General features: G+C 40.9%; 1 protein-coding gene across 2 annotated transcripts in view; it reads right to left on the bottom strand.

Moving 5' to 3' along the window:
• Positions 1–20,583, bottom strand: part of PTPRO (protein tyrosine phosphatase receptor type O) — a 274,380-nt gene that overhangs the window by 120,540 nt on the left and 133,257 nt on the right. For both annotated transcript variants that reach the window (XM_008259342.5, NM_001082750.1), the window contains 1 exon segment: positions 7,732–8,005. In XM_008259342.5, coding sequence (XP_008257564.1) covers positions 7,732–8,005 — 274 coding nt within the window.

The raw sequence follows: 20,583 nt of genomic DNA, 5'->3' as shown, positions 1-20,583 counted from the left end.
GGATTGTGGGCATTTGGAAAGTGAACCAGTAGATGGGAGGGCTCTCTCTCTTATTTTCTCTCTGTCCTCTCTCTATCTCTGTGTCTTTTTTCTTCCTGTTTCTCAAATAAATAAACACAAATTTATCTCAAGCAGCAGTTGGGAAAGGGATCAAGAACCTTTTCTTCTGATGTGGTTGAATTAAGAATGTATCTCGTTTTAAAAATGATTTATTTAATTATTTGCAAGACAGAGACAGAGAGAGAGAGAGAGAGAGAGAGAGAGAGAGAAGTCTTCCATCCACTGGTTCACTCCCTTGGTGGACGCAACAGCCGGAGCTGTGCCGATCCAAAGCCAGGAGCCAGGAGCTTCTTCCAGGTCTCCCACATAGGTGCAGGGCCCCAAGGATTTGGACCATCTTCTACTGCTTCCCAAGGCCATAGCAGAGAGCTGGATTGGAAATGGACCAGCCTGGATTTGAACCAGTGCCCATATGGGATGCTGGTACTACAGAAGGTGGCTTTACCCACTACACCACAGCACCAGCCCCAAAAATGTATCTCTTCTGACATGGTTCTTTTGAGTAGTGTGAGAGACCTGGGATAAGACTCTTGCATCTAAGGACGGGAGTAGGAAAAAGAGACCAAATATTGCATCCCGGACCAGAGCACCTGCCTTGTGTTTAGATGGTGATTTGAGACCTGACCTGACACCTCAGCTATATCTGAGGGGTACTGAGATGGGGCTGGCAGCAATCCATGGTCCAGGAGCAGTGGTGCCCATCAAACCTAATGCCTTAGTTCAAGTTCCATCATTTCTCTACCAGAACATTTCAACAGCTTTCTAAATTATTCTCTCTGCCTCCAGTCGCATCATACATTTTTTTTTTCCTTTCTGCCTGCTTAGGGTCATCTGATAATCTCACTTTAGTAAGAGCCACCCTCTTAAACCAGCTGTCGCCACCACACTGAAATTTCCCTGCCTAATCTGTTTTAATGCTCCTTGATTGTGTGTGATTTTCCATTTAATTCCATTGATAGTTTATCATTATTGATCTTATACTATGTGCTACCTACTTTATTAAGGAGTCTATTTTACAGTAAAAAAAAAAAAAAAAAAAACCTTTGCATTATTTCGCAATACCACAAACTAAACAGGTACAGAATACTCCCAATATTATATAATTATATAACAGATCACATCAGCAAAGTCAATTTGCACTTCTACTTTTCTTCTCAATCTTTTTTAAAATACTTATTTATTTATTTGAAAGGCAGAGTTACAGAAAGAGAGGGAGAGATAGAGAGATCTTCCACTCACTGATTTGCTTTCCAAATGGGCAAAACAGCTGGGACTGGATCATGCTGAGGCCAGGAGTCTGGAACTCCATCCAGGTCTCTCCCATGGGTGCTGCAGCCCAAGTATTTGGACCGTCTCCCACTGCTTTCCCAGGCACATTAGTGGGGAGCTGGACGAAAAGTGGAGCAGCCAGGATTTGAACCAGTGCCCAAATGGAATGTCAGCACTGCAGGCAACAGCTTAACTCACTTTGCCAAAATGCTGGCCCACTTGTCTTTAAAAGTACAACTTCCAAGCTAAGAATGGATTTACCATTTTTAAGTGTTTGACAAGAATCAAAAGAATAACAGTGTCTCATGATACATGAAATTCATATTAAAAATTCACAGTTGGTGTATTTAATAAAGTTTTACTAGAACAGTCATGTTAATTTGTACATGTAATATCTTTAGCTGCTTTTGTACTGCAACAGTGGGATTGAAGAGTTGCAATATAGACCATATGGCCTGCAAAGTATAACATATTTATTGGTTACACCTTTGAAAACTCAGTTTGCTCATTCCTGGGCTACCTCATAGGTTTGAAAACTAAGGTTTAGAGAAAATAGTATTTTACCCAAGTCTACACACATGGTTTCCATTTTTCTTTGAATATACTTTGAACCACTATCCCACCTGCTTAAGAAGTTGTCCGGGATTCAAGATCTTGTGGCTTGCAGTTCTACTACAAAAGAGAGCATTTCCCAGGTCAAATCTGATGATGTTCTTTGATCTGTCATCAGTCCTCGTCACTTTCATGCTAATGTCTAAACACCTTCAAGAGATACTTCAGGCTCTTCCCAGCATTTCCAGGCACTTTCCTGGAATTGTCTGGAGTGGCTGATGCTTGCCTTTGTGTCTCCTCACAAAGCTCATGCAAGCCACGTTCTGCCTGCTTCCAACTTCCGCACACACGTTCCTTTCAACTCTAACTGTAACATGTCCTATTCTTTATTCTTTTGGAAAATTTTCATTAATTTTTATGATTCTTTAATTGTGGTATGCTCCCAAATTTCTCCAGGGGGAAGGCACTCTCCCTTACATAATTCTTTTCTAGCATTTGTATCTTTCATAATAGTTTTGTTTGCCCTTTCCACTGTAGTGTAACAACTTTGTAATTTTATTTACTTTTGATTTTTGGCACTGAGAACACAGCACAGGGAAGGTGTCCAATAAATGAAATAAAAGTCATGCATTTTTGTTATCTCTAGTCAATTCATGGAGAATATGAGCTCTGCACAGCGTCTCCATGAATGTCCTGCAAGGTCTATAGCTACTACCTCCACACATTTACTGACACAATTGAACTATACAACTGTGTGCATATAACATTTCCCCAGTTTCTAAGCCATTGTTGCCAGGTACTGTTTTATCTACTGGAAGACCACCTCTTCCCTCTGAAGTGCACACAATATATTCAAGGTTCTCAATCAATTAAATATTAACCAGAGCCTAAGGGTTGTGAAACTCCTTTGAACTGGCCAAATGACTTGCTTGTGCTGAATTTATTCTTTGCCAATTTCTCAGCTTTCTCTGAAACTGGCAGACTGAGAACAACTATAGCAAAATATCAAAGGACTGCCCCGGGGCCAATTGCTTTGTCACTGCTCATTTCATCCAGACAAGCATCTAACACACAATAAATGACTACAAGAGCAATGTGTCAACTCAGTGAGCAAATACCACAAATGCACTGTAAACTTCTAAAAAGATTTCTATTCAAAAGATAAAGATGGCAAAAATGTATCATTAACTGATAAATAATGGTAATTTTAGAGCTCAAAAGCAATCTTAGTCATCATGTACTTTAATTCCCCCTTTTATAAAGGAGGAAGCTGAAACCCAAATGTCACATAATGCCACCTTGCGCCTAACATCACAGAAATGTTTGTACATTAATTCCCAGTTCTTATATTCCTCACTTATCATGGCCTCTGAAGTTTGGGATAATGTAATCAAGCAATTAAAACTGGAGCAGGAGATGAGATACAACAAACCATCTATCTATCTATATATCTACATATATTACTTTCTACTTCCTTATTTGAAAGGGAGAAAGGAAGTGAGAGAAAGCCAATCAGAAGCCAGGAGCCAGGAGCTTCTCTGTCTCTCCAAATTCCTCCAACAGCTGAGCCAAACCAAAGCTAAGAGCCAAGAATTCAATCTAGGTTTCTCATTGAGTGGCATGGACCAACTACTTTTGCCATCACCTACTGCATCCCAGATGTGAACCAGCAGGAATTTTGAATTGAGAATGGAGCTGGGACTCAAACCCAGGTACTCTCAAATAGGATGTGGGTGCCCCAAATGGTGCTTTTAACCACTATTCCAAATGCCCACGTCCATCATTAATTTTACTTTTGTGAGATCGATGCAAGTTTCCTATCCCCATGAAGATGTAGAAATATTCAAGATGCTAATTCTCTCCCTTTAATCCAAACAACAACAACAACAAAATCTGAAATAATAACTATTATTGAGTTTATCAGAGAGGTTAAATTGCAAAAAAGTCAAATGAAGCAAATACAAGAAGAGACAAGCCCATCCCAGGAGAGAAGTGACTCCTTGTTTCACCTCTGACAGAGCATGGCAGGAAGAGAGGAGGTAGGTAAGAAGAAGGTAAAGGTTTTTATTGAATTCACAAGGTCGAGTGTGGTCTAAACAATAGGTTAGAACTGCTCTGTCCAACCTCTGCACATACGTTCCTCTGTCCACTGCTCTGCTACTACTGGAAAAGAAGCAAGAAACCACCTGGAGCATAGATTTATGGTAGAATTCAGCTGTCCCTGTAAAGCAGGGGATAGGAATGTTGATAATGCCCCACCCAAGATCACAGGGGCTGTCTAAACCTGAGGCTGGACCAGAAGACCCAAGAAATAGTACTGGGTAAAGAGAAACAGCAGTCTGTTGCTGGGGAGACCATCTGTGGAACAGGTGTTCTAACCTTGCTGAACACTGCAGATGGAACTAGAAAACAGAAATATCTTCTATCACTGCTACCATCCTACCACTGGAAGGATTTCAAATCTGTGATGAACCAAATTAAGCCTGCTGAACTACTCATTAGATTGACTTACCCTCACAATCCCCTCAACTACTAGCCTAAAAGTATAGTGAATTTAAAGCAAACCTCATGAATACACTCATGGTTGTTTAATGGCAGGATGCATTCTGAGAAATGCATTGCTATGTGATTTTGTTGTTGTAGGAACACTATAGCATATACCTGCACAAACTTAGATGGTATAGCCTACTGTACACCCAGTATATATGCCATAGCTTTTTGGTCCGAAGCTACAAACCTGTACGGCATGGGACTCTTCTGAATACTGTGGTTAATTATAACACATGATTTGTTTGTATTAGCATCATCACAACTGTTAGGGTGTTATGATGGCTACGGTATCACTGGACAATAGAAATTTTTAGCTCTATTAGGATCTTATGAGAGTGCCATTGTTCACCAAAATATTGTCAATGTGGTGCATGACTAGAATTACATGACATATAAATGGTCAAAAGCTGTTATACCCAAATCAGTAGCCATTGGCCCCAAGTGGCTATTGAACACTTAAAATGAGGCTAGTGCAACTGACGAACTACATTCTAAACTTGATTTAACCTTAATTAACTTATGATCAAAAGTAAAACAATCTAAAAATTTCTATATTGATTATATGTGGAAATAATAAGATTATAAGTGCTATGATTAGAAAATGTTATTAAAATTAATTTCTCCTTTTCAAAAAGCTTTAAAATGTGTTTACCAGAAAATTTGATATTATGTATGTAATTAACATTTCCATGTTTATTGAATACGGCTGATCTAAATAATTAACATTAAAAGGCACAAAGTTTTCAGATTGGAGAAAAGGCCAGACCCAATGCTGTGCTGTCTAAAGAAAAACCATTTACAGTACAAGGACACAAATATGTTGAAAGTAAAAGTATGCCATGGAAATACTTACCAAATAAAACCCCTAAAATAGCTATATTAATACCAGACAAAAAAGACTTCAACATCAGGCTTACTACCTGGGATAAAGAGAAACATTACATGTGGATAAAGAAGAATCAGATTATCAATAACGCATAGCAATCCTGAAAGTATTGCACCCAACAACATTACAAAAAAGCTTCAAACCATGTAAAGCACAAACTAAAGGAAGTGAAGAGAGACACATCCATAGCTGTAAGAGGAAACTTTCACACTTCTCCATCAATCATTGGTAGAACAAATAAACAGAAAATCAGTCAGGGTATGGAAGACTTATCCCAGCAACTTGACCCAAATGACATTTATTGAAGCTTCACCCAACAAATATTCACAGTACACAGTAAGGTAGATTATATTTGAGCCCAGAAGATTAATCTCAACATTCTCAAATAACTGAACTCCTATACAGTATGTTCATTGATCACACCATTTGCCTAGAAATCAATTTAAGAAAAATCTCTGCAAAATGTTCAAATTTTTGGACATGTGCACAGAGGTCAAAGGAGAAATCACAAAGGAACACAGAATACAATTTTAATAGAACTCACTGCCAGTGCTGAAATGTCAATGAGCTATTCCAGAGGTCTTTTCAGATTTACTTACTTATTATGTCTCTTCATGATTCAATAGTTAAATAGCTGAATCCTCCATCTTTGTCTAGTTAGGAATGGTTAAGGGCATGCTAATGAATGCTGAGTCTTTTTCTCTTGGCTTCCTCCTGTTACTTGCTCAACCAATTGAACTAATATTTATTAACCTCCCATTAAGCATATGGTTCAGGCTAGGTGTTTATGAAAACATGAAAATGAGCAAGGCAGAATTTCTGATTTTATATTGTAAGTATTATAAGAGGGTACCTTAAAACATTTTGGAAAAATGCTATTAAAAGATTATTCTGGTACAAAATACTTTTGAAATTCATAGTCTTTTTTATAATACACATTTTCAATGGACTTTTGACAGCCACTTGTATACCTAAAATCTACTGTCTGAATCTCTCTCCCACTTGGTATTTTTCTAGAACTTGTTTAAGACTGTATTTTAGCAGATAAGTTATTTTAATTCCACTAATTGCTCGATTTACTCATTATATGTATAAATCTTGAAGGTCTTAGTCTGTGCCATTTCTAATTTTTAGGACTCCATATTGATTCTGGGACTCTGCCATGGAGATTTTAATTAAGTTTTGACAGATATATTTTTAAAAAGTGTCTTCCAGCTTGGTTCTGAATTCCTGCTTCTCTCTCTTTTTATCACAACAGACAGTATCACCATATCTTCTCCCTTAATTGTGGTCAGAATGATCCCATTTAGCAAGCATTTTAAAAATAGCAGCCATTGAAAAACGTACACTGAAGATTATGGGAAAAATAGAAATTCACTGAGCCATTAAATTGCTCTAGTTATAAACTCTACTCTCTTCCAGACATCATTTTTTTCTTCTAAACCTTAACATATGCATAGTGTTGCTTCATACTTTGAGATTACATGTTGATGTCAGAGAATAGAGTAAAAATTACATATAGTTAAAATCAAGCCTAGAAACTTCCTAACTCTTTAGGATACAAACTACTGAAGGTTAAAATGCCAGTGATGTTTTTCCTAGGCATTTTTCTTGCACACTGGAAACCAAGGCTCTTTTGAGGGTGTTTAGGTCAATATCTCTTATTACATTTGAGTATGCTGAACATACTATAAGCTCACTGTTTCAAAAACCAAACTTCTTGCTATAAGAATGTATATTCTGAAAAAAATCAACAAGTTATTATCACATTATTAAGTAATAAAGCAGAAAATTTCATGGTACGATCATGAATCCAAAATTGTCATTCAAGGATGGGCATTTAGTACAGTGGCTAGGCTACCGATTGGGGTGCCCACATCCCATATTAGAGTGCTTGGGTTTGAGTCCTGGCTCCATTCTTCATTACAACTCTCAACTAACACAGCCCGGGGGAGGCAGCAAGTAATGGCTCAACCCTGCCACCCATGTTGGAGAAGTGGAAAGGTTCCTAGCTCCTGGCTTTGACCTTGCACAGCCCTGGTTGTTGCAAACATCTGGGGAACAAACCAACAAATGGAAAACCCCTCCCCAACTTGCCCCAGTTTTTTAGTCTATCTTTTTGCTTTTCAAATTAATTAAATATTTTAAAAGTTGTCATGCAGTCTCAAAATATACTACCTTAATGAGGTTTGCTATTTTTGACTTAAAACAGATTTTTATTTACAAAAGGCAAACAGTTAAGTATTGCCAAAATATGGCCAGAAGTTGTATTCTTAATATAATGCAGAAGTTTGGATCCATCTCTTGACTTCCTGGTGAGCAATCTTGCCATTTGGGATTATTCTCTTTCAGTGACAGTCCCATGAGAACACACTGATAAGAAACACAGAGGAGACATTACACGTCATGCTTACTTGTTAACACAGTGATAGATCTGGATGGCTTGGTAACCACATTTCCATTTACCACCACCAGGGTGATAATGTAATAAAGGCCATGATAATTGGCCTTAAAGATAACAGGAGGAGGCAAAGTGCTGTTGAATTCCTCAAATTCGAAGAAATAATTTTTGGATTCACCAGTTATCTTCACAACATACACAGATGCTGGACTGATGACATCGGAGGCTTCCAGAGAGACAACAATGCTGTTGTCATCTCGGACTGTTACGTGGAAGGCTGCAGCAGTCTGTTTAAGAGAGACAAGAAAAAGAAATCGAATGCAGGTTATTAGCAATGAAATTGTACTGAAGTGATTTGTTTCTAAAGCCAATGATTAGGATAATTATTATTTCTGAAAATATTGAGTTCCATAAGTATTTCAGTTACACAAGGGAAATCAGAGAGACAAGAGATTATCCCTCTTATGACAAATGATCTCAGAATTTTACTTTAAAGATTTTTCTCCACTGAAAAGCTGCTACGAGTTCATAGATTGTGTCATGTAATAAATAAAGGAAATATTATGTGTCCTGTAATAAATAAAGAAAATATTATGTGAGTTAGTGAATAACGGATGCATGAAAGTTACATTGACACTCAGGGTCCTGGGAAGGCCATGAACTCAAATGTCTTGAAGAAGTTACACAGTTTGAAGAAATACTCTTTTGCATTTGAGAGAGCAGTGGTACTCCTGGGAAAATTTGAGGAGAAGGTTTCATAGAATTTATTTCTTTTCTCATTTCTCACCTGTTAGTTTTGCAAATAAAAAAAAGTCAAGATTGAGAAGCCTGTGTCAAACCTTTTCATTAAAGGTTAGCCAGCCCTTAATAAAAGAAGGTAAGATGATGAAGGATTGACTAGGGGCTGGCATTGTGGCGAAGTGGGTGAAGCCACTACCTGTGACAATGACACGCCATTTGAGTGCCAGTTCTAGGCCTGGCTGCTCCACTCCCAAACCAGATCTCTGCTAATGCACCTGAGAAAGCAGTGGAAGATTGCCCAAGTACTTGCCACATGGGAGATCCTGATGGATTTCCTGGCTGCTGGCTTTAACATGGCCCAGCTCAGGCTGTTGTGGCCATTTGAGGAGCAAACCAGTGGTTGGAAGAAGTCTCTGTATTTGTCTATGTCTCTCTCTCTCTCGAACTCAGCATTTCAAATAATTAAATAAATCTTACAGGAAAAAGTGACCAGATTGAAAATCTGCAGGCATCTTTGAGAAAGTCAGCTTTTGGTGGGCTGAACACTTGGCTCCAAATCTCTAGATAAATATTTATGGACAATGTTAGAATGAACACTTGCGAAGTGGGTTTAAGTCTTCCTTCCTGATTCTGTCCTGGATTCCACACGCAGAGTTAGTCCTACACTCCACTGTCAAAGAAGACCTATGCACTTTGTAACACTTTCTGCTTTGCTTTCAATTTATCTTCTAAGTATGTGCTGTCCTGGGCACGTGAATCATTTCCCTGCTCTGAGTGTCAGATTGTCTATAATAATGTGAAGGTAAATTGCTGAAACTGGTTAAGTATCTAGGAGGACTCAGGGACCATACTAGGCATTCTATAAATACCATTAACTCCTTTATTATTCAAAAAGACCTCAATGATTAGGTATTCTTATTTTCACTCTCATTTTATAGCCGAGAAAACTGAAACTTAGAATGATTAAGTCACTTACACAAGGTCACAAGTCCACAAAATGAGCTCCTTTATTCTGTTCTTGACAATGGTCCTAACATTGTCACACAGCACATAACTGATAAGTATCTGTTAAATGAATAAAAGAACTGCTAATTGCATTAATTATATGTAGGCACTAGCTTCTTAAGAATTAATAAAATATACTTATTGACTGTGATAATTCACATATTGCTAAGCATATAATGCACATCAATATCCTAAAAAGGGCTTTATTCGTCTAAACCTGATGTATTTTCTTGTTTCTTTTTTTTTAAGAAATGTAGTTTTTTTTGGGGGGGGGTGCCAGCAGCGCTGTGACATAGCAGTTAAAGCTGCCACCTGTGGTGCCAACATCCCATATGGGCAGTGGTTCGAGCCCCAGATGCTCTACTTCCAACCCAGCTCTCTGTTATGGCCTGGGAAAGCAGTAGAAGATGGCCCAAGTCCTTGGGCCCCTGTACCCACGTGGGAGAACCAGAAGAAGCTCCTGGCTTCAGATCAGTGCAGCTCTGGCCCTTGCAGCCATTTGGGGATTGAACCAGTGGATGGAAGACCTCTGTCTCTCTTTGCCTCTGCCTCTCTGTAACTCTGCCTTTCAAATAAAATAAATAAATCTTTTTAAAAAAGTAAAAAGAAATGTAGTTTTTATAAGCTCTAGCACTTGTGAAGATACCTGGTGGTGCCTGTGATGTGGTGCAGCGGGTTAATGTCCTGGCCTGAAGTGCCAGCATCACATATGGGCGCCGGTTTGAGAGCCAGCTGCTCCACTTCCAATCCAGCTTTCTGCTATGGCCTGGGAAAGCAGTGGAGGATGGCCCAGGTCCTTGGGCCCCTGTGCCCATGTGGGAGACCTGGAGGAGGCTCCTGGCTCCTGGCTTCGGATTGGCACAGCTTCAGCCATTGAGGCTAATTGGGGAGTGAACCAGTAGATGGAAGACCTCCCTCTCTCTCTTTCTCTCTCTCTCTCTCTCTCTCTCTCTCTCTCTCTGTGTGTGTGTGTGTGTGTGTGTGTGTAACTCTGACTTTCAAATAAATCTTTTTAAAAAATAAAAATAAATGAAAAAGAATACCTGGTGTCGCTCCCCCTCTTCATGGAGGAACGACACAGGACCCTGCGCTGTTCTTTGGTCTGCTCGGCCCTCCCCGGGTTTGCTGCTGGTTCTTCCTGGGTTGGCTACCAACCCTTCCACCTCCGTGGAAGGGCGGTTCCCCCTGCCACATTCCCCACTTCCGCGGGGGAGCGGCACACCGCCGGCCGGCTCTCTCGGGGGCTGCACAGGTGTTCCCCTTAGATGTTCCCCTTAGATGTTCCCGGTGCATGCCGTCTCTCTCCTCCTTTATAGTCCTCCTCCGCCAATCCTAACTCGGCTGCCCACACGCCGAGTACGCTGCTCTCCTCCAATCAGTAGCAAGCCCCACAGTTTATTGGTTGAACTGGAGGCAGCTGTGCAGAAGCTGTTTTCTCCTCTCCCAGCGCCATATTGTGGGAGAGCAGATGCATAGAATAAGTCTTAATTCCAGTAACTCAGTCCAGTCCGGGCTGCTCCCCACACCTGGAATTAGAAGTTCTAATGATATCTGAAGCATGCTAGACTGAAAGTCCTCTAAAGTTAGGTTCTGTATGTTATTTCTAGCTGCATCTCCAGCTTCACCATCAGTGTCTGGCATATGTCAGGTTCTACTTGATGTTGGTGGTTTTAGGCAGATTTCTGTAATATGAGATATGCATTGTGAAGTGACTTTGAAAATGTTCCTTTACCCACATTGTCTCTCATTCTCAGATATATGGGCAGGCTTCTAAGCTGAGTGCTGCACTTCTGGGACCGAACATAAAATGTGAGCCGTTCTATGCTGCCAGTGCTCCATGTGGATCTGTGAGGTTAGCATAAAGGTCATAATAATATTTCATTGTTTAGGTGAAAAGGAGAAATAAGAAAAAGAAAAAATATAGAAAGCATTTGCTGTGTTGGCACATCCCTGGAGATCAATAAGTATTATCTCCCCCTTTTCTCTTTCCTTCTTTTGGAAAATGCTTCCATGGGTTCTGGCTTAATTACAGCCATTTAAACGCCTACAGAGTTTAGCTCAGGCAGATAATAACTGAATACTTACACAAAATAACAAATAAATGACTGAAGACTCTGCAACAGGAAAAAAGCAGACAGACTCTGAAGAACAGTTGGCACATGGGAAAGGTATTAGCACAGAAGGAGTTACTTTGTTTTATCTATCTATCTATCTATCCATCTATCTATCTTTTTTTAAGATTTATTTAGGGGCCAGCGCCGTGGCTCACTCAGTTAATCCTCCTCCTGTGGCACCAGCATCCCATATGGGCACTGGGTTCTAATCTCGGTTGCTCCTCTTCCAGTCCAGTTCTCTGCTGTGGCCCATGTGGGAGACCTGGAGGAGGCTCCTGGTTCCTGGCTTCGGATCACCGCAGTGTGCCGGCCGTAGCGGCCATTTGGGGGGAGGGGAAGGTGAACCAACGGAAGAAGACCTTTCTCTCTGTCTCTTTCCCTCACTGTCTAACTCTGTCAAATAAAAAAAAAGATTTATTTTTTTACTTGAAAGTCAGAGTTATAGAGAGAGAGAAGGAGAGGCAGAGAGAGAGGGAAAGAGAGAGGTCTTCCATCCACTGGTTCACTCCCCAGATGGCTGCAATGGCCAGAGCTGTGCCGATCTGCAGCCAGGAACCAGGAGCTTCTTCCAGATCTCCCACATGGGTGCAGGGACCCAAGGACTTGGGATATCTTCTACTGGTTTCCCAGGCCATAGCAGAGAGCTGATTCAGAAGAGGAGCAGCTGGGACTTGAACCAGCACCCGTATGAGATGCTGGCACTGCTGGCAGAGGCCCTACCCACTACGCCATAGCGGTGGCCCCTATCTTCTGTCTTAGCTTATAGCCAAAGGAAAGAGGCTATACTCATCACCATTTGAAATGGTTAAAACTATGAAAAAAATCTCATAATCTTTCTGTTTTGACACAACAGGTGACTGAATCTGGGCAACCACAGCTGATTGCAAGTAAATGGGGAAACCTGACAAGGAAGGAGTCAAAGAGAATGATTCCTAAAGTGTTTCCAAGCCTCAAGCTGACACTGAACCATGCACATGCAGGGCAGATGCCACGTGGCCCAGCCAAATCCTAAGGAACTGTCCTAAGTGCTGGTCTGCCACCACAAGAAAGAGTGCTTCATTTGCAGTCAACCAAATAAATTTTCAGCTACAAATATTGACTAAATCAGAAAAATGTAACAGCATCTATAGTCTCCACAACATAATATTCACAACATTCAAGAAATAACCTCAAGTTAGCCAATATAAAAAGAACCAAACATAAATTTTCAAGGGAATAAACAATCAACAGCAATCAACTGTGAGACATTCCAGATGTTCAAGTTTCAAACAAGCACCTAATTTTTAAAAATTTATTTATTTGTTTTATTTGAATGAAAGGAAGAGAGAGAGGGGGAGAGAAAGAGAGAGATATTGATTCCACCTGCTGGTTCACTACCCAAACACCAGCAAGATCAGGAGCAGAGGCAGGTTGAAGCAGGAACATAGATCTCAACCCAGGTCTTCCCTGTGGGTATCAGGAACCCAACTACTTGAGCCGTCACCTGCCTTCTCCCAAGGTGTGCATTAGAAGGAAGCTAAAATGGAGAGCAGAGCCTGGATTTAAGCCAAGACTCTCCAAGATGGCATGTGGGTGTCTCAAGCAGCAGTTTGATCTGTGCCAAACTCCTGACCCAAATAAAGTGACCTAAATTAGATATTATAACTACATTTGGTAGTGCAAAAAATTATGCTCACAATGAATGAGACAGTATAATAAAATTTCACAATAGAAACAAACTGTTTAAAATAAAGGAGAGATTCTAGAACTGAATATGTTCTGAGTTATTTTGTCATGAAGGTTTTTCTTTTCATTTCGTAAATTGAGGGAACCCTTAGACTATAGCCATGAAACATTCGATTCTCATATGAATTCTTAACTTCTAAAGAGCAAAAGGGATTTCCAAATAACTAGAACCCAGGGAGAGTGTTGCCTCTACCCAAAAACCTGCAGTAGGTCTCAATGTGGACCATGATGTAGGTGATCCTGGGCACATTTCAGTAGTATGAGAAAATTGTTATGGATTGAATTCTTTTTTCTTTTATTTATTTATTTATTTGACAGGCAGAGTGGACAGAGAGAGAGAGAGAGAGAAAGGTCTTCCTTCTCTGTTGGTTCACTCCCCAGTGGCCGCTGCGGCCTGCACGCTGCGGCTGGCGCACCATGCTGATCTGAAGCCAGAAGCCAGGTGCTTCTCCTGGTCTCCCATGCTGGTGCAGGGCCCAAGCACTTGGGCCATCCTCTACTGCACTCCCGGCCCACAGCAGAGAGCTGGACAGGAAGAGGAGTGGCTGGGACAGAATCCAGCTCCCCAACTGGGACTAGAACCCGGTGTGCCGGCGCCGCAGGTGGAGGATTAGCCTATTGAGCCGCAGCGCCGGCCATGGATTGAATTCTAAGATATCCCTTTACCTATATTGTTTCTCATTCTCAGACATGTGAAAGAAAGGAGAACTCATATGTGATGGCTGCCTGGTCCCTCTGAACACAGAGCTACAGTGAACAAGACTGTTGGGTGGCGATGGGTATCCTTATCTGAGGGTGAAGATACTGCAGGGCCGGTCTTTGGACTTCAGAATGAGACCAGCACCAGACATGCCCTACCTGAACCATTCTTCCTTGCTGATCAGTACTAAAGGCATCACCCATCAAAATCACTGTATCTTGCTACTGGACCATCTACCTGTCTTCGCCCTGCCTGGGGGAAGAAGTCAAGCCAAGGACTAGAGCACTTTCCTCTGAGCTTAACCCTAAAAGGATAAGCTGCTCTAACCTGGTGGAAGGGATGAGCTAGCCCTGCCTCACTACACCCTCCCCCACCCACTCTCCCCACCCCCTGACACTAATTCCACAGGAAGGTTAGAAAGGAAGGAAGGAAATAGCAAGGAACCAAGTGCCTCCAGTGGAGGGGAGGGAGGCTCTGTATTAAACAGAAAAGTCAATATTCACACAGGACTCAGGAGAGCAAAGGCTGGCTGGTTGGCCAACTACAAGGTAATGAGGTGCAGGATCCTTCTGTCTGCTGGGGTCTGAGGCGCTATCCATTTTCTCTCTGTTTCTCAGTTAATCCAGAGCTTTCATTTCTGTATTGGGGTCTGAGTGCCAATCCGGAGGAAGGGCTTCTTCTGCACTTGAACCTCGTCGATGGTAGCTTTGGGAGCCGCAAGGAGGGAAGGTCTATACTTCTGGGAATGGAGAAGTCCCTACCTGTACTTGCGGGGAAGAAAAGTCCTTGTCACCCACGGGTGCCTAAAGGTCAACCAATGAGGATCAGACCCGCCTCAACCTTTAACAACCGTGCCCTGAATCTATAAAAGGAGCTGCCCCAATCTCTGACATGAGACTTCCCCGGCCCCCGCTCTGTTGCTCTGTTGGGACCTGGGAACCTCGCCCGGGAGTGGAATCCCAATAAAAGCCTGTGAATTAATTGATTCGTCTGCCTGGGAAGATTTGTTACGCACCGGACACCTTGCAGTCCCCAGTAGCTTTTTCTAGAGGATCAAAGGGGCATGGGAGTGGCAGTATCCGACATTTATAGCAGCACTGATGCCTAATTCCCCTTGATAAACAGTATTTTTGTGTTTCATTCTCACCATCTCAGGCTTTGTACAAAACTTCCCTAGAATAGAATGAGTGAAAGTGTGTTGTTCCTCACTGGAGTGGGTGAACATGGCCACAAAAAAGTTCTCCAACTGTTTCTTATTACTGCCCTTTACCCAAATTACATACACATGCACAAATGCTCCTAATGTTTAAAAAGAAAAATAAATACTAGATTATCCCCTACGTGATATGTTAGGACTAACATCAATGTACATGAAGACAGGACTGAATTAGGCTTATTCTTCTGTATACTAGTTTTAAAGAAAGTTGATGTTTTCAACTAAAGCATTTTTTCTAAGTTCTATTAATATAAAGAAAATTAATTTCATGTATTTCATAGGCACAATTTTAAGAAAGTAATACTTCCTTCCTCCCTTTACCTTCTGCTCAATCCCCCTCCTTCCTTCATGTTTTTAAAAATTTTTTGTAAAAACATTATTTCAATCCACTCTATTATTACAGGCTTATTGCACCACTAACCATAATATTCAACAAAAAGAAGTAGAAAGACCACTGTTCCATGTAAAGAAAGGCTAAACACAACAATCAAATCTCAAGATATTTGTTTCATTTCTATACGTTTTTGTATTCCATATTAACTACCACATATCAGAGAAAACATATGATATTTGTCTTTTTGATACACCAAGCATGATGGTTTTTAGCTGCAACCATTTTTTTTAAAGACCAGATTTCATTCTTTCTTGTGGCTGTGTAGTATCCCATAGTGTATATATACCACATTTTCTGTATCCAGTCATCAGGTGGTGGACATCTAGATTGATTCTGTGTCTTAGCTATTATGAATTGAGCAGCAATAAACATGGGGGTACAAATACTCTTTCATATGCTGATTTCATTTATTTGGGTAAATTCCAAGGAGTGGGGAGTCTGGTCTGAGGTATTTCCATACTGTCTTCCACAATGGCTTGTACTAGTTTACATTCCCACCAACAGTGTATTAGGGTACTTTTTCCCCCACATTCTCGCCAGCATTTATTATTTTTAGATGATAGCCATTCTAACTGGGCTGAGGTGAAATCTCACTACAGGTTTTATTTGCATTTCCCTGATGGCTAATGAGCCTTAGCATTTTTTCAGGTGTCTGTTGGCCCATTGGTATTTCATCCTTTGAAAAATGCCTGAAACTACATTTTGTCAACTACAATGTGAGATTCATAGACTTCTACTTGTAATTCAGGCAATTGTCGGTATCCTTAGAAAACTAAAATGGCTCAGGTTGTTACTGTAGAGGCTTAATCTCTGTTCCCTTAAGATAGCTTTGTCTTACCTACTAGCCAACATACACCAGCACATCTTAGCTTCTTCTGCCACATCTGGAAATACTGCTTTGTTAACACCTCATGGCCCTATTACCACTCTGGTCCTGAAACCATACCCTCCAACTTTACTCTGTCAGTGTCCCAAAGGTATACTGAGTCAATAGTGGGTATGAAAAATGAGTGAGAGGGTTGGGAAGAGTTTTCTTGGCCATCAGAAGCCTGGAGTAGCCGGGCTGCAAGTGCCCCCGGGGCATAGCGGTGCCAGTGGTCAACCCAGGACCAAGCTTTGGGTGCTCTGCACAGGAGAAGCATTTGTTGACCAAAATATAATGGGATGGGTGGGTCACAGATGTGCGTGTACCCTGAGGTGTCAGGCCTCCAGGGCAGGTGTCATGCCCTTCTTACTTCTGTGGTTGTTCCATAGAGTCCATCAGTGCAGACTGTGCCCACACTGGGCAATCCCAAGGTGTATCTGGTGCACATAACCATTCTACTTAAGTCATCCTTTGTTCAAGGATGTACCTGCTCTTGACACTTCCTTCTCCCCTGTACTCTTATGGCTAACTCTTCCTCCTGCTGCTGCTCTACTCTCTATTGCTTTCCACCAACTCGCAGGGCTGGATCCTTTATTCATTGGAGTCACCAGGTCTTTCTCTACCACCCCCACCTTGTTTTAGTGTGTGGAATAAAATTCATTTAATGCAAAGCCAAGAGCCTTCTCTTTAGCTCCTGGTGTGTGGGGATCAGGTGGGGAAAACAAGTAGTATGTAGGTTGACTCCAACATCCCCTGCCTCATCATCTCCCATTCCTCTTACAGAGAATTCATCAGTGTTAGTCTAATTCTGATTAAAATTATGGTACTAAAACAACAACAACAAAAGTAAAGCCCAAGCAACTACTGTACACAAGATCTCCAAAATATACTTCTGAAACATCCCTTCTTTATTTAAATCTCTGTTTGCAAATTTTACATTTTATTCTCTTCTATTCCCTCTGTTTTCCTTAGAATTCTCTATAGACAAACTTTACAAGGAGTGGTTTGAAACAGCAGGAATATCCTGATTGGGCAGGGTAGACTATAGAACAAAGAAAGAATAATAACATTCTTGTTGATAAAAGTTATTAATTGATATACTCATCCAGTCTATACAAACTAAGAACCTTCCAAGTACCACATAATTTGCTAAGGGATAGAGATCCAGATTATAGTCCAGTTTTCTGGAAACTTTAGTTTGATGGTTGTTAGCAGGTGTTTAATTCATGAAATGCTTGGTGAATAGGGAATTCTGGTTATAAGTAAATTTCCAGATTAACCAAGGATTGACGGGAAAACCTTTTTTGTTTTAACTTATTTAAAAATTTGCCCAAATATGCTACCCTTTTCATGATAACTTTTTATATTGAATTCTATTTACTTGGAATCTTAGAATTTTTCAGCTCAGTGATCTAATACTTACTAATACATTTTATTGGCCCCAAACATAGATGGAAGATATAAAGTATATTGTGCTCAATATCTGCAAGTTTAATTTTTGGAAACAAAATCTTGTCATGGTTTTCCTTATTATTAACCTATACTATATAAGATACATCTCTACAATGTACATGCTACTACATAAGTCGTAGTGTTTAGAATACATCAGGAAACCTCTTAACCAAAATGTAGATAAATCAAACAATGAATGTCCAATAGCACTGAATTCTGTTTTTTATTTCTTATTGATTCTAGAAGCCAATTCACTGAGAAAACAATGAGTTTCTGATTAGAATTTCAAGTCTCTGTGATAGCACAGTGCAGTCTTTATTCCCGTTACCCCTGTCTGCCTTTCACATATATTTATATATATTTAATATATATATATTATTTATTTTATTTTGTTGTTGTTGTTGTTGCAAAGTCAGGGGCTCACTTGCTATTGACAAGTCCCAGGCTGTTTGAAATCTCAGCCCAAAGCTCTTTTTTTTTTTTTTTTTTTTTGACAGGTAGAGTTAGACAGTGAGAGAGAGACAGAGAGAAAGGTCTTCCTTCAGTTGGTTCACTCCCCAAATGGCCGCAATGGCCGGCACTGTGCCAATCCGAAGCCAGGAGCCAGGTGCTTCTTCCTGGTCTCCCATGCGGGTCCAAGGCCTAAGTACTTGGGCCATCCTCCACCGCCTTCCCGGACCACAGCAGAGAACTGGACTGGAAGAGGAGCAACCGGACAGAATCCGGCGCCCGGACCAGGTCTAGGACCCAGCGCCCATATGAGGTGCCGGTGCCGCAGGCGGAGGATTAGCCAAGTGAGCCACAGCACCGGCCCATAATATATATATGTGTATATATATATATATATATATATATATATATAATTTTTAAATCAGAAAATAAAGATAGTTAAAAAAAGAAAACAATGAGTTTGAAAATATAAAATTCATCATTATTAAGAAATGTTTGCTTTCTGTTTTGGCAGCCAATAGTTGAAAGTGGTTATGATAATAAGAGGAATAAACAGGCTCAATTTAGTAAAATGTTTAAAAAGTATATGCCTAATGTGTCACAATGCTTCATAGACAGTGAAGCCTTCCAGAGAAGGGGACTGATCTTCCAAAAGCTGACGACAGCTTCGCGGATGATGATATCAGCCATGAAAATAAGCATTGGCCCATGTGTTTCATCATGCCCAGAATAAATCAGAGTGGGCTCATCAGATTCCGTTGTGGGGCTAGTGAGAAGGAGGCAGCTGGCCAAGTGAGAGCCAGGCAGTGAGCCTAAAAGAGATGGCATCTGTGCTCTTTGTTTTCTTGTCTGTCTTCTTTGGCTAGGCTTTTCCTAGACGAAAATTCTGAATTCCTACAGGCAGGAAATACCCACTGAGAAGTAGAGCAATAAGCAATAGGGGAAAGCAATAGAAATGGGTCTGATAAACATAGGCAAGGTCAATGCTGACTTATTTGGTAACTAAAAGGATATTTTAAAAAATTTTTGAGACAAGTTCATGTGCTGGAATCTTAATTCCTCAGTATGGCAGTGTTGGGAGGTGGGATTTGGAGCAAAGTGCTTAGGTCATGGAGGCAGAGCCCTCATGGGTAGAAGCATGCTTTTCTTTTGTGTAGTTCTTATTCTTGTATGATTTGATTATTTACCAAGAGGTATGTTCTCATAAAGCAAGCCTTGCTCTTTAAAAAATGATTTGTTGTCTTTTACTTGAAAGAGAGACAAAGAGAACACGATCTCCTACTTGCTTACTCCCTTCCAAAATTCCTGCCACAGCCAGAGATGGGCCAGAATGAAGCCAAGAGCCAGGAATTCAATCTAGGGCTCTCATGTGGGTAGCAGAGACCCAACTACTTGAGTCATCAACTGCTTATTCCAGGGTGTTGTATTAGCAGAAAACTGGAATTGGATGTGGAGCGAGGACTCAAATCCAGGCACTTCAATACGGGATGCAGAAATCCCACTTGGCATCTTAACCACTGTGCCAAACCTTGTGGCTGGCTTTTGAATTCATTGCTTTTGTAGGCACCCAATTGTCTTCCTGCCTCTACCAGGAGTTGAAGCAGATGAGGTCCTCACCAGAAGCCAAGCAGGTGCTTGTGCCATAGGCTTGGAGACCTGTGAGTCAAAAATAAACTCCCTTTGCTTATAAATTTCCTAATCTTGCTATTAAATTAAAGTGATAGAAACTGGACTCTATAATAAAAATATTTTTACTAAACTTTCTTTCTAAAAACTATTTTGGAGGCAGAGTGATGGGGAAAAGAAAGAGAGTGTGTGTCCATGACAACTGCAGCTAGGCCAGGATGAATCCAGGAGCCAAGAACTCCATCTGGGTCACCTCTATGGGTGACAGGGGCCCAAGTACTTGGGTCACCATCTACTACCTTCCTGGGCATAATAGCAGGGAGCTGGATTAGAAACAGAGCATATGGGACTCAACCCAGAATTTCAACATGGAATGCTGGCGTTGGTTTACCCCACTGCACAACATGCCTGATTCTAAATGTTCTTTCTATGAACAAATTCAACATAGTGATTTCTGTAGTCCTATAGTCATTTTGTAGTAATTTTACACTTGTGAGAACAGTGGTATAAATGCCACCCAGCTGATTGATGGCAGACATGGGTCTAGAGGCCGCGTCTCCTTATGCGTCTTGGTATA

The sequence above is a fragment of the Oryctolagus cuniculus genome, chromosome 9 (genome assembly GCF_051225735.1).
Source record: "Oryctolagus cuniculus isolate XC-2025 breed Fujian yellow rabbit chromosome 9, ASM5122573v1, whole genome shotgun sequence".
Classification (NCBI taxonomy): Eukaryota; Metazoa; Chordata; class Mammalia; order Lagomorpha; family Leporidae; genus Oryctolagus; species Oryctolagus cuniculus.
This window is presented reverse-complemented; position numbering and strand designations above follow the sequence as displayed.